At 49.6% G+C, this 12,118-nt stretch overlaps 1 protein-coding gene across 1 annotated transcript in view; it reads right to left on the reverse strand.

The window, feature by feature from the left end:
- Positions 1–11,792, reverse strand: part of LOC135888219 (zinc finger protein 436-like) — a 29,582-nt gene extending 17,790 nt beyond the window's left edge. Inside the window, exons 1-6 of the mRNA XM_065416029.1 lie at positions 11,666–11,792; positions 10,928–11,041; positions 10,532–10,611; positions 8,379–9,679; positions 8,183–8,294; positions 197–323 (exon numbers count right to left, since the gene is read on the reverse strand). Of these exons, the coding sequence (XP_065272101.1) occupies positions 197–323; positions 8,183–8,294; positions 8,379–9,679; positions 10,532–10,611; positions 10,928–11,041; positions 11,666–11,792 (1,861 nt within the window). The remainder of the gene's footprint in view (positions 1–196; positions 324–8,182; positions 8,295–8,378; positions 9,680–10,531; positions 10,612–10,927; positions 11,042–11,665) is intronic.
- Positions 11,793–12,118: the final 326 nt, after the last annotated feature.

Below are 12,118 nucleotides of genomic sequence, written 5' to 3' on the forward strand. Positions count from 1 at the left end.
GGGGTGGGGATGTCCATTGGGTTTTGACACCCACGTCCCACTGGAGAGGGCACAGAGATGCAAGTATTTCTCACATGGCAGCTGTGCATTATGGAACCCACTCGCCTCTGATCTAACTGACCGGGGAAGAACCTGACCAGAGTCCGACACGCAGATTCCACGGCTTCTAATAACCGAGGGGACGGGAATCCCTTACCCAGCGAGGTCACCGTCTCGTAGTTCTCCTGCATGACGTCCCTGTAGAGGGCTCTCTGAGCGGGGTCAAGCAGAGCCCCCTGCCCTTTGGTGAAATAAATAGCCACCTCCTCGAAGGTCACCGGCATCTGAAACACCAAGAGTCCCTCACTCAGCACCTGCTGCCCCAGATACAATCCCACTCGTCATGGGAAAGGAAAAAAACCATGAAGGTCTGGGAGGGCCAGAGTTAGGGTGACCAGACGTCCCGATTTTATCGGGACTGTCCCGATTTTTGCTAGTTTGTCCCGCTTCCCGACCGATGTTCGGTCGGGACACTGGACAAACAAACAATTTTGCCCTCCGCTCCAGCGCACAGGCGGAGCCCGGAGGGGTTCTCGCCCCCACTCCCCGACTCTACCCCCTTTCTTCCCCCATTGGATCCCTCCCCAAATCCCTGCCCCATTGGATCCTGAGCTGGGCCTGGGGAGGAGACGCCCCTGTGCAGCAGCCTAGGCACATGGGCCATGGCCAGCCGGGCCGGGAGCGCTGAAGTGCAGCGCGGAGGTCGCTCCAGCCCTGCAGAGCACGGGGCAGCGTGGTGGGTCCGGAGGCAGCGCGGAGCAGGCAGGGCCCGGGTGGGCGGCGCGGCCTGGGGGCGTGGGCCGCCCGCTGGAGACACGCGGCGGAGAGGGGCTGCGGGGCCGAGACTTGTCCCAGGCGGGGCAGCTGGCGAACCGATAAACTTCCCCGCCGCTGCCGGGGAGCCCTGCGCCTCTCCTGCTCGGCTGCGCTCCAGCGGCTTGCCCCGCCGGGAAGGAGCCGCTGGAGCGCAGCCGAGTGGGAGAGGCGTGGGGCTCCCTGCCAGTGGCAGGACGCGCTGCATGTGCTCAGGGCGGGACGGGGGGTGGGAGGCTCCGCGGGGAAGGCAGCGCGCGTGGCCGGGGCGCTGTATGCGATCCGGCGGCACGGCTGGGGCCTGCTAATGCCCCCGGCCCCTGCAAAACTGTTTGTTTTTTTTTTTTTTTACTCCGCCACAATTTTTTGCTCCGCCAGAGTAGCAGAATCACAAACCCACCCGGCTCAGAGCAGCCAGGAGGCTTCAGGGTGGGGAGAAGGTGAGAGCTCCGTCGCCCCCAGCAGACAGAGCAGGGCAGGGACTTCTCATTTCCCACACGCCTGCCAGACACAGGCTGATTCGAGAAGCAGAGCTCTGAGCTCGGGACAGGGACAGGAATCCCGACAGCTTCCCTTCGTATTTCACAGCAGCCTCAGGCTAGTGGGTTCAGGCTCCAGCACTGGGAGTCTGGAAAATGTTCCCAGCCCTGCCGAGGGGGGTTATATCCTGTTTGAGAAATGGGGGAATGTCCCCTCTCGCCTCCCCCGCCACCAATGGGCCTACTCAGAAAATCAGCAGGTTTATCACACCCTGTCTCTGCCCTTCCTCTCCCCAGCAGCTCCCTGAAAATCCCCTACCTGAGCTGGCTCCATCACAGCCATTCCCTTTCCCCGTCTCCTGGAAGACAGGACGATCTGGAGCGAAACATGGACGTGATTCCTCAGCCTGTCGGGGCGATGGGGGAGGTTACAGAAGGGGCTTCAGTCCATGTCACCCCCAGATTCCTGTGGAAGAAACTGAGTCTTCACTCTTGTGTTCGTTAGCAGCAAGTCAGAGGCAGTTTATTTCAAGCAATTGCAGGGGGAGCCTACAGACAGGGGGGTCCCCTTCCTTAGGCAGGTCTCCAAAGTACAACAGTTTCAAGCACGTATTTATAGATTCCCCTCACATATGTCAACGGATACAGCTGAATCTTGTTCATACATTTTCCTCCCCATTATCTTAGTCAGCAGTCCATTCTCATCTTAAAGCTAGGTTAGAAAACAGCTTCCCATGTAGTTTTCCCATCCACCTTACACAATCCCAGCTTCTACAAATCTCGAGATGTTAGGGTTAAGGTTAGCCTGTCTTCTGCTCTGTCTCTTAACAACACTAAGATGGCTGCTGCAAATCCCCTTTTCCGTTTTCACACTTCCACATCCCCCCCAGGCTCTTCAGACCCTCCCAGTAACAGCAACTCTGAGCCAAATGCTAGAAAAAGAGAAGAACCAAAGGGGCCACTTGTGGGGGGGGGGGTTGCCTTGTAGCCTCTGTGCCCTGTGGGGTTTGTCCCCTGATCACTCCCACAGCTGGTTTGACCAGTTCCAGGAGAAGAAGAGCTTCTCTCCGCCCCTCCCCCCTCATGTCCCATGGGGCGGAGAAGCTGCCTTGGCATCTCTCCCCCTTCCCCCGCCAGCCTCCCCACATCCCCCCTTCTGTCACAGTTCCCCACACTCACATCTTCCCCCATTCCAGCCTCACTCCCCTCAGCCCCACAATCCCCCTGATCGCCCTGCATCTCCCCATCTTCCCTTCAGTGCGCCCCTGCCCCCAACCCAGCCTGCCACCCGTATCCCCAGCACCCGCCTTCTGTGGCCCCCCGCCTGCCCTCACCCCCCTGCACCTCTATATCCTCATCCCGCTGCAGCCCGGGTGTGCCGGGGGGAGCGGGTCTCTCTTACCTTCCCTCCGAACGGGGCCGCCCTGGGGCAGGGGCAGGGCCGGGAAGAGTCCCTGGCCAGGCTGGGGGCTCTGCCCTGGGAGAGGCTCCTGGGGATTCTGAGGGGGGCAGTCAGGGGGTGGGAAGTGGGAGGGGGCGGATAGGGGGTGGGACCAGGCTGTTTGCGGAGGCACAGCCTACCTACCATACAATTTTACAACCCCGATGTGGCCCTCGGACCAAAAAGTTTGCTCACCCCTGTGCTAAGTCCTTTAAGTTACTTTCACCCCTGACCATTGGGAAGGAAACAGACGCATGAGGGGAAGGCTGGCAGCAGAACCTCAAGTCTCCCATGCCAGGGGGAGTTCAGGATTTAGCCAAAACCAACGTCAGTGGAGTTGAGGATGTCGGCTGGTTCCTCTTCTCTGGTTTGCCCTGCTCAGCTTGCCTTTCAGGATCAGGATGATGAAAGCCCAACAGTGCCATTCTGGGTTCCAGGAGACAGTGGGTGTGAGACATAGACCAGGGTACAATCTGGACTGTTGAACTTCTTAAGTCTCCATCCCAGGGCATGGTTTACACTGTTTCCCAGGGTGAATAAAAATCAATGTTTGTTTGTTTTTTTAAATCAAGAAAATCAGATTTTTGTTATTTAAATCGGATTTTTTTGATAATTTTTTTCCTCAAAAACCATTTTATCTAAAGATAGTTTAAATTAAGATACATTATAGCTCAAAGATCTCTCATCATGGAATAGGGATTATACATTCCAATTCTATAGTATGAGACAATATAGTCATGTCATGTTTAAAAAAAGTTTTGTAAATGAGTTCCTCTAGTTCATGCATTAAGGACCCAGTCTTATTGGGTTCCACAGACTTCTGTATAGATTACTTAGGTTAATCTTTCTATCTAACCAATGTGACTCAGTGCTCAGTCTAGAAGATACCATTAGAGATGCTTAGTTTTCCAGTTCTAAAACTGTGGCTTTGTATCTCCAAAGTTAACATGCTTGTTAACAGTAAAAATGTTTTAAAATAAATTAAAATATAGAGGTGAGAAATAACAGACCTCACCGCTATTGTCCCTCTGCAAATTTGTGTACACAGAGTCAATCCCTTACCGCTCTCAAAAAGTGCAAAGTTTCAAAAAGTTCAATGAATACAAGACTGTTGGAGGCGGAATAGATCTGGACAAGGAGAAGTCTGGAGACAAATGTGAGAAGAGAGGGACATACACTTTTCTGTTAAAATATTATATGTTTGCTGTTGAAGAAACAAATCCAGAATACTGAACGTTGTTGTTTTAGTTAAATAAAACAATTTAAATGTCTGTCTGGTGATGTTCTCCTCCTAATACAGCATGGCAAGAAAATCCTCCAACTATTAATGATTAACCTGTTGAATTGGAGATAGTTCACTCCTAATGACTTCATAAATATCTGCTTCAATTACCTTTGGTAACGAAATAACCAAACAAACATTCATTGTCTGATATAGCTGTAAAACTAATCTGAAAAGTTTTCAAAATAAATCACTGTTTAAAAATGTATAGTGTGTACCTTCTAAAAATGAAACCTACATCTATCTCTGAGTTGTGAAGAATATGTATTAAGGTTATAACAACCAACAAGAATACGTTTTTATGTAGAAAACCATGATTAAATTGAGTCTTCCTGACTAGTGATTTAAATCAAATCCACCCTGCAGCTTCCCTGTGTGAACAACAAACCCCCCCACGCTCTGCTCCCACACAGCCACCAGCATTCAAAGGGGCCGGATTAGGCCACAGCCTTGTTCTCTCCAGTCAAATCCCCCAAACACTTCAATGAAAACACACAGGTCCAGACAAAATACTAAAACCAGTTTATTAACTGGAGCAAGTGGGTTTTCAGGGATTACAAGGGAGAAAGATGTAAAAGGTCAGAACCGGTTAAAACTATAAAATTAAAACATGCATTTTAAATTTTACCAATCTAAGGAAAATGCGAAGCAAGCAGGTTTTCTCACCCCACCTGCTGTTGCAGGCAGTTCACAGTTCTTAGTACCCAGGCTGGATTTCCTTCCAGCCTTGGTCCGTCCTCCCCACTCCAAGGCCCCTGTTGCCTTTCAAGCCATCTTGTTGCCTTCTGTAAAGATGGGAGAGGAGAGAGGTAAAAATGGAGGCAATTCTCCCTTGTGCTTTTATACCACTCTCCTCTTTGAGGTTCATCCCCGAGCCGGGGGGCAGCCGACAGTCAGTCTGTGGCCTAAGTGAGCGTCCAGCCGTCCTTCCGGTGAATTGTAACTCTCCTGTTCCCAGCTCCACAGCTGGAGAATGGCCGACTAAGCAATTAATGGCCACGTAGCACCTAGCTGGTGTGCAGGTACCATTGTCTCTGAGGAGCTCATCTGTGGGCGTTTTCCAGCTTTACAGCATGTAACAAACATACAGCAAACTCTCAGAGCTCCATGGGCAGTGCTGATAGACATATTTTAATATTTGATAGACATATTTTAACATATTTTAAAGACTTGCATCTGAAGAAGTGAGGTTCTTACCCACGAAAGCTTATGCTCCCAATACTTCTGTTAGTCTTAAAGGTGCCACAGGACCCTCTGTTGCTTTTTATATTTTAATGGGACACTAATATTCAGCAGGTGATGACTTTTCCTATGATACCTCACAAGACATACTTTGGAGAAGATTTATCATTTTATAAACATGGTGCCCATAAGAGTGTAGACCAGTGGTTCTCAGATGTGTTTCATTGCCCCCCCCCCCCATGGTGTCTGTGGTCATTTACGCCCCCACCATCAAAAGCACATATATCACCACCCAGCTCTAAAGGCAGAGCAGTTGCTGGCGATGTGCACAGCTCTGAAGGCCTCCAATAGCAGCACACAAGTTAGGGTGGCCACGTGAAAAATAATATTCATCAATATCGCTGTTCACAGCTGACTTATCACCCCATTGCCAGCCCTACTTCTGTGCTGCTGCTGCACCTGGGTTTGAGAGCCTGAGCATTTATCCCCACCTCCCAGCTAGGCCTCTTCCTTCTTCATGAGCCCCAGCCACGTGGGGCCGAAAGCCAGTGCTCTTTAAAAAAACCAACCAAACAACCCGCACTGATCACGCCTCCCTTGACACATTCCTGTGCCTCCACTGGGATGCTCTGCCCACACTTTGAGAATTGATAGTGTAGAGAGTCACCATGGGGATGCGTAGTCAAGATGGTAACACCTGCTCCTTTCCGTCTCCGGGATCCCCAGAGAAAATGTCCGAGCAGGAGAGCGGAACAGATCCGATTAACACTAACCTGGCAAAACACATTTTGGTGATTTCAGCTATAAACATTCCCTCCTTCAGCCCCTACCCCAGTGAATTCAATGAGACTGAGCTAGAATTGGGCAAGTGGCATGGGAGATGGGTATAATCGCTGAATTATTGATCCCTGAATTAACAGAACACAGGAATCCTTTGGATAGCTAAACATAGACTACTACAGTTACCCCTCTTAGAATCATAGAATATCAGGGTTGGAAGGGAGCTCAGGAGGTCATCTAGTCCAACCCCATGCTCAAAGCAGGAATAATCCCCAACTAAATCATCCCAGACAGGGCTTTGTCAAGCCTGACCTTAAAAACCTCTAAGGAAGGAGATCCCACCACCTCCCTAGGTAACCCATTCCAGTGCTTCACCACCCTCCTAGTAAAAAAGTGTTTCCTGATATCCAACCTAAACTTTCCCCACTGCAACTGGAGACCATTACTCCTTGTTCTGTCATCTGGTACCACTGAGAACAGTCTAGATCCATCCTCTTTGGAACCCCCTTTCAGGTAGTTGAAAGCAGCTACCAAATCCCCCCTCTTTCTTCTCTTCTATAGACTAAACAATCCCCGTTCTCTCAGCCTCTCCTCATAAGTCATGTGCTCCAGCCCCCTAATCATTTTTGTTGCCCTCCGCTGGACTCTTTCCAATTTTTCAAAATCCTTCTTGTAGTGTGGGGCCCAAAACTGAACACAATACTCCAGATGAGGCCTCACCAATGTTGAATAGAGGGGAACGATCACGTCCCTCGATCTGCTGGCAATGCCCCTACTTATACAGCCCAAAATGCCGTTAACCTTCTTGGCAACAAGGGCACACTGTTGACTCATATCCAGCTTCTCATCCACTGTAACCCCAGGTCCTTTTCTGCAGAACTGCTGCCTACCCATTCAGCCCCTAGTCTGTAGCAGTGAATGGGATTCTTTCACCCTGAGTGCAGGACTCTGCACTTATCCTTGTTGAACCTCATCAGATTTATTTTGGCCCAATCCTCTAATTTGTCTACGTCACTCTGTATCCTATCCCTACCCTCCAGTGTATCTACCACTTCTCCCAGTTGCAAACTTGCTGAGGGTGCAATCCACGCCATCCTCCAGATCATTAATGAAGATACTGAACAAAACTGGCCCCAGGAGTGAACCTTGGGGCACTTCTCTTGATACCGGCTGCCAACTAGACATGGAGCCATTGATCACTACCCATTGAGCCCTTCGATCTAGCCAGCTTTCTATCCACTTTATAGTCCATTCATCCAGCCCATACTTCTTTAACTTGCTGGCAAGAATACTGTAGGAGATCATATCAAAAGCTTTGCTAAAATCAAGGAATAACACATCCACTGCTTTTCCCTCATCCACAGAGCCAGTTATCTCGTTATAGAAGGCAATTAGGTTACTCAGACATGACTTGCCCTCTTCTTCCAAGTCTTTGAAAATACACATTTACATTTCAAACTCTAGCTATCTAAGGTGGACACACTTTTAAAATCTCTCTCTAAACGTTGACCCTGAGTCAATTACATGCAAGTTGCGGAACCCTTTCTTGCCATGTGTCACAGAAGTTTAGATTCTGTGTGGATTCTTCCATGTTTAATGAGGTCAGAACTCCATATGAAATTTTTCCAGCAGTCCAAGCACCTCCGGAGTCTCTCCTGTGAAGATTGCCTAATGTTGCACAAGGTCTGACCTTTGTATGTAACCTTTCCCACAGTCCAAGCACTTGTGGGGTCTCGCTCATGGGTCGATTGCCTGATGTTTAACAAGGTTTGACCTCACTGTGAAACATTTCCCACAGTCCAAGCACTTGTGGGGTCTCGCTCCTGTGTGGATTGCCTGATGCTGAACAAGATTTGACTTCTTTATGAAACTTTTCCCTCAGTCCAAGCACTTGTGAGGTCTTTCTCCTGTGTGGATTGCCTCATGATTAACAAGGTCTGACCTTTGTATGAAACTTTTCCCACAGTCCAAGCACTTGTGGGGTCTCTCTCCTGTGTGGAGTGCCTGATGTTTAACAAGTTGTGACCTCTCTGTGAAACATTTCCCACAGTCCAAGCACTTGTGGGATCTCCCTCCTGTGTGGATTGCCTGATGTTTAACAAGGTTTGATCTTTGTATGAAACTTTTCCCACAGTCCAAGCACTTGTGGGGTCTCTCTACTGTGTGGATTGCCTGATGACGAACTAGGTGTGACCTCTGTATGAAACTTTTCCCACAGTCCAAGCACTTATGTGGTCTTTCTCCTGTGTGTAATGCCTGATGTTTAACAAGGTGTGACCTTCTAATGAAACTTTTCCCACAGTCCAAGCACTTGTGGGGTCTCTCTCCTGTGTGGATTGCCTGATGATGAATTAGCTCTGACCTCTGTATGAAACTTTTCCCACAGTCCAAGCACTTGTGTGGTCTCTCTCCTGTGTGCAATGCTTGATGATGAAGTAGGTTTGACCTCTGTGTGAAACTTTTCCCACAGTCCAAGCACTTGTGGGGTTTCTCTCCTGTGTGGATAGCCTGATGTTGAACAAGGTGTGACCTTCTGATGAAACTTTTCCCACAGTCCAAGCACTTGTGTGGCGTTTCTCCTGTGTGTAATGCCTGATGTTTAACAAGGTGTGATCTTTTCATATAACTTTTCCCACAGTCTAAGCACTTGTGGGGTCTCTCTACTGTGTGTAATGCCTGATGACGAAGTAAGTTTGACCTCTGTGTGAAACTTTTCCCACAGTCCAAGCACTTGTGGGGTCTCTCTCCTGTGTGGATTGCCTGATGATGAATTAGGTGTGACCTCTGTATGAAACTTTTCCCACAGTCGAAGCACTTGTGTGGTCTCTCTCCTGTGTGTAATGCCTGATGATGAAGTAGGTTTGACCTGTGTGTGAAACTTTTCCCACAGTCCAAGCACTTGTGGGGTTTCTCTCCTGTGTGGATAGCCTGATGTTGAACAAGGTGTGACCTCTGTATGAAACTTTTCCCACAGTCCAGGCACTTGTGTGGTCTCTCTCCTGTGTGTAATGCCTGATGATGAAGTAGGTTTGACCTGTGTGTGAAACTTTTCCCACAGTCCAAGCACTTGTGGGGTTTCTCTCCTGTGTGGATAGCCTGATGTTTAACAAGGTCTGACCTCTGTATGAAACTTTTCCCACAGTCCAAGCACTTGTGGGGTCTCTCTCCTGTGTGGATAGCCTGATGTTGAACAAGGTGTGACCTTCTTATGAAACTTTTCTCACAGTCCAAGCACTTGTGCGGTCTTTCTCCTGTGTGTAATGCCTGATGTTTAACAAGGTCTGACCTCTGTATGAAAGTTTTCCCACAGTCCAAGCACTTGTGGGGTCTCTCTCCTGTGTGTAATGCCTGATGACGAAGTAGGTGTGACCTTCTTATGAAACTTTTCCCACAGTCCAAGCACTTGTGGGGTCTCTCTCGGGTGTGGATTGCCTGATGTTGAACAAGGTGTGACCTCTGTATGAAACTTTTCCCACAGTCCAGGCACTTATGTGGTCTTTCCCCTGTGTGTAATGCCTGATGTTTAACAAGGTCTGACCCTTGTATGAAACTTTTCCCACAGTCCAAGCACTTGTGTGGTCTTTCTCCTGTGTGTAATGCCTGATGTTCAACAAGGTGTGACCTTCTTATGAAACTTTTTCCACAGTCCAAGCACTTGTGGGGTTTCTCTGCTGTGTGGATTGCCTGATGTCTAACAAGGTCTGACCCTTGTATGAAACTTTTCCCACAGTCCAAGCACTTGTGGGGTCTCTCTCCTGTGTGTAATGCCTGATGACGAAGTAGGTGTGACCTCTGTGTGAAACTTTTCCCACAGTCCAAGAACTTGTGGGGTCTCTCTCCTGTGTGGATTGCCTGATGTTCAACAAGGTGTGACCTTCTTATGAAACTTTTCCCACAGTCCAAGCACTTGTGGGGTTTCTCTCCTGTGTGGATTGCCTGATGTCTAACAAGGTCTGACCCTCGTATGAAACTTTTCCCACAGTCCAAGCACTTGTAGGATCTCACTCCTGTGTGGAATGCCTGATGTTGAACAAGGTGTGACCTCTGTATGAAACTTTTCCCACAGTCCAAACACTTATGGGGTCTCTCCCCTCTGTGGCTTAACTTATGTCTAATTATTTGTGTCTTCGAAATCAAACATTTCCCGCACTCGAGGGGCTGAGTGGGTTTCTCTCCAGTGTGGCATCTCCCATGGTTATTAAGATCTGAGAGCTTATTGAAGCTTTCCCCATGGTCCAAACATTGAAGGAGTTTCTTTCCAGTATGGATTGTCTGATGTGTCACAAGCTGTGATCTCACAGTGAATACTTTCCCACACTGAAGGTAGTGCCATGGTGTCTCTTCCTTGGGATTTGTCTGCTGTACTCTAGGATCCTCCTCTCTTCCCCCACCGTTAATAGATTCATCCACTTTCTTCCCTGGGTGGTTTCCCAGAAGCCTCTCTGACCTTTGCCAACTTCCCCAGGCTTCTGCCTGCTCCAAGCACTGGGAAAAATTCCCTTCAGCTCTTCCCACAAAGGTCCCCTGCGGTTCCACTTCCCCGGGAACTTCTTCATGATGATTCCCCTCCTCATTCTCACTCCCTCGCTCAGCACCTGCTGGGAGAGACACAATCCAGACAGGAGTCATTGTGTTGGGGGGAAAGAGGAATAGCACAAAGGGAAAACCCAACACAAAGACTGAGCAATTGGATTCTGCCTCAACATCCCACCCAAACACTCACAGGGAAGGATAGCTGGGAAGCAAACTCCTGCAGATAAGAGGCTGGGTGGAATGGCGTGAGCTATATCTGATGACTGCAGCCCTGTCCTGGCTGAGATTAGGAAGAACTGAGGGCGCTTACTCACACCATGTTTTGGGATTCTCAGCTTTTTCCTTCATTCCCTAGATGGTTTCTGTGTCAATCCTCACCTGTATGGGTGCATCTCGGAAGCCTTCTTTCCTTGCAGGCCTGGAGATCGGGCACCCACGGCTCTTCCCCTCGTTCCAGCCGGGCAATCAGCTCAGGTTTGGGAAGGGGGAATCCTGTGCAGAGGGTGAAATCAGACCAGATCAGGGTGCATGGAGCATTGGTGGAGTATTTGTCAGAAAGGACATTCCGTGAGTGGAACCTGTCCCTGCGCTCTGCTGAAGGAACGTGGAAGCCAAGAGGATGGGAAAATGGTCACTGAGCCCCCTTGTACAGAGTAAGTTGTCTGTGGAGGTGAGTTGAATTATTACTACACCCTCAATAGGCGTTCCCAAGATCTGTGCGCTCTGGAGGCCTTGCTGACTCACAAACAGCTCTGGACTTAAACCTCTGCCTCTTTCTAAACCTGCAGAGCCCAGAGCCCTCCCCATGGCTGGAGCTATTCCCAAGGAGGGAGGTGAACAGGGATTGTGTGTGCAGCGAGAAACAACACAGACAGGACAATGCTGGATTTATGCCCCTTTGAAAGCTGGAGGGGTGGAGATGGTTTAGCTTGTCCATTAGGTTTTGACACCCATGTCCCACTGGAGAGGGCATGGAGATGCAAGTCTCTCTCCCACGGCAGCTGTGCATTATGGAACCCATTCGCCTCTGATCTAACTGACCGGGGAAGAACTTGACGAGATTCAGACACGCAGACCCCATGACTTCGAATAACCGAGGGGACAGGAATCCCTTACCCAGCGAGGTCACCGTCTCGTAGTTCTCCTGCATGACATCCCTGTAGAGGGCTCTCTGAGCGGGGTCCAGGAGAGCCCCCTGCCCCTGGGTGAAATACACAGCCACCTCCTCGAAGGTCACCGGCATCTGGAACACCAAAAGCCCCCACTCATTACCTGCTGCTCCAGCCACAATCCCACTAGTCACAAGGGAGGAAGTGTTGGTGTCACTAGGCATCACCCTAGGTAACTCGGGGGGGAGGGGGGTGGAAGACCACGAGTGTCAATGAAGCCCTCCTGCTCTAGGCCAAAGTGAACCAAAGCTCCTCCATGTTGAACTCTAACGGACCTAAAATGCGAGCAGCTGAAAAGCAGGATGTGTAACAGTCAGCTGTCAGTTGCAACGGAGCTCAAACCTGTCTAAAGCGGTAGAGATAAGGGGGCCTACATGTCTCCAGCTGAAGGACAAGATAA

This window comes from Emys orbicularis, chromosome 13, assembly GCF_028017835.1.
Source record: "Emys orbicularis isolate rEmyOrb1 chromosome 13, rEmyOrb1.hap1, whole genome shotgun sequence".
Classification (NCBI taxonomy): Eukaryota; Metazoa; Chordata; order Testudines; family Emydidae; genus Emys; species Emys orbicularis.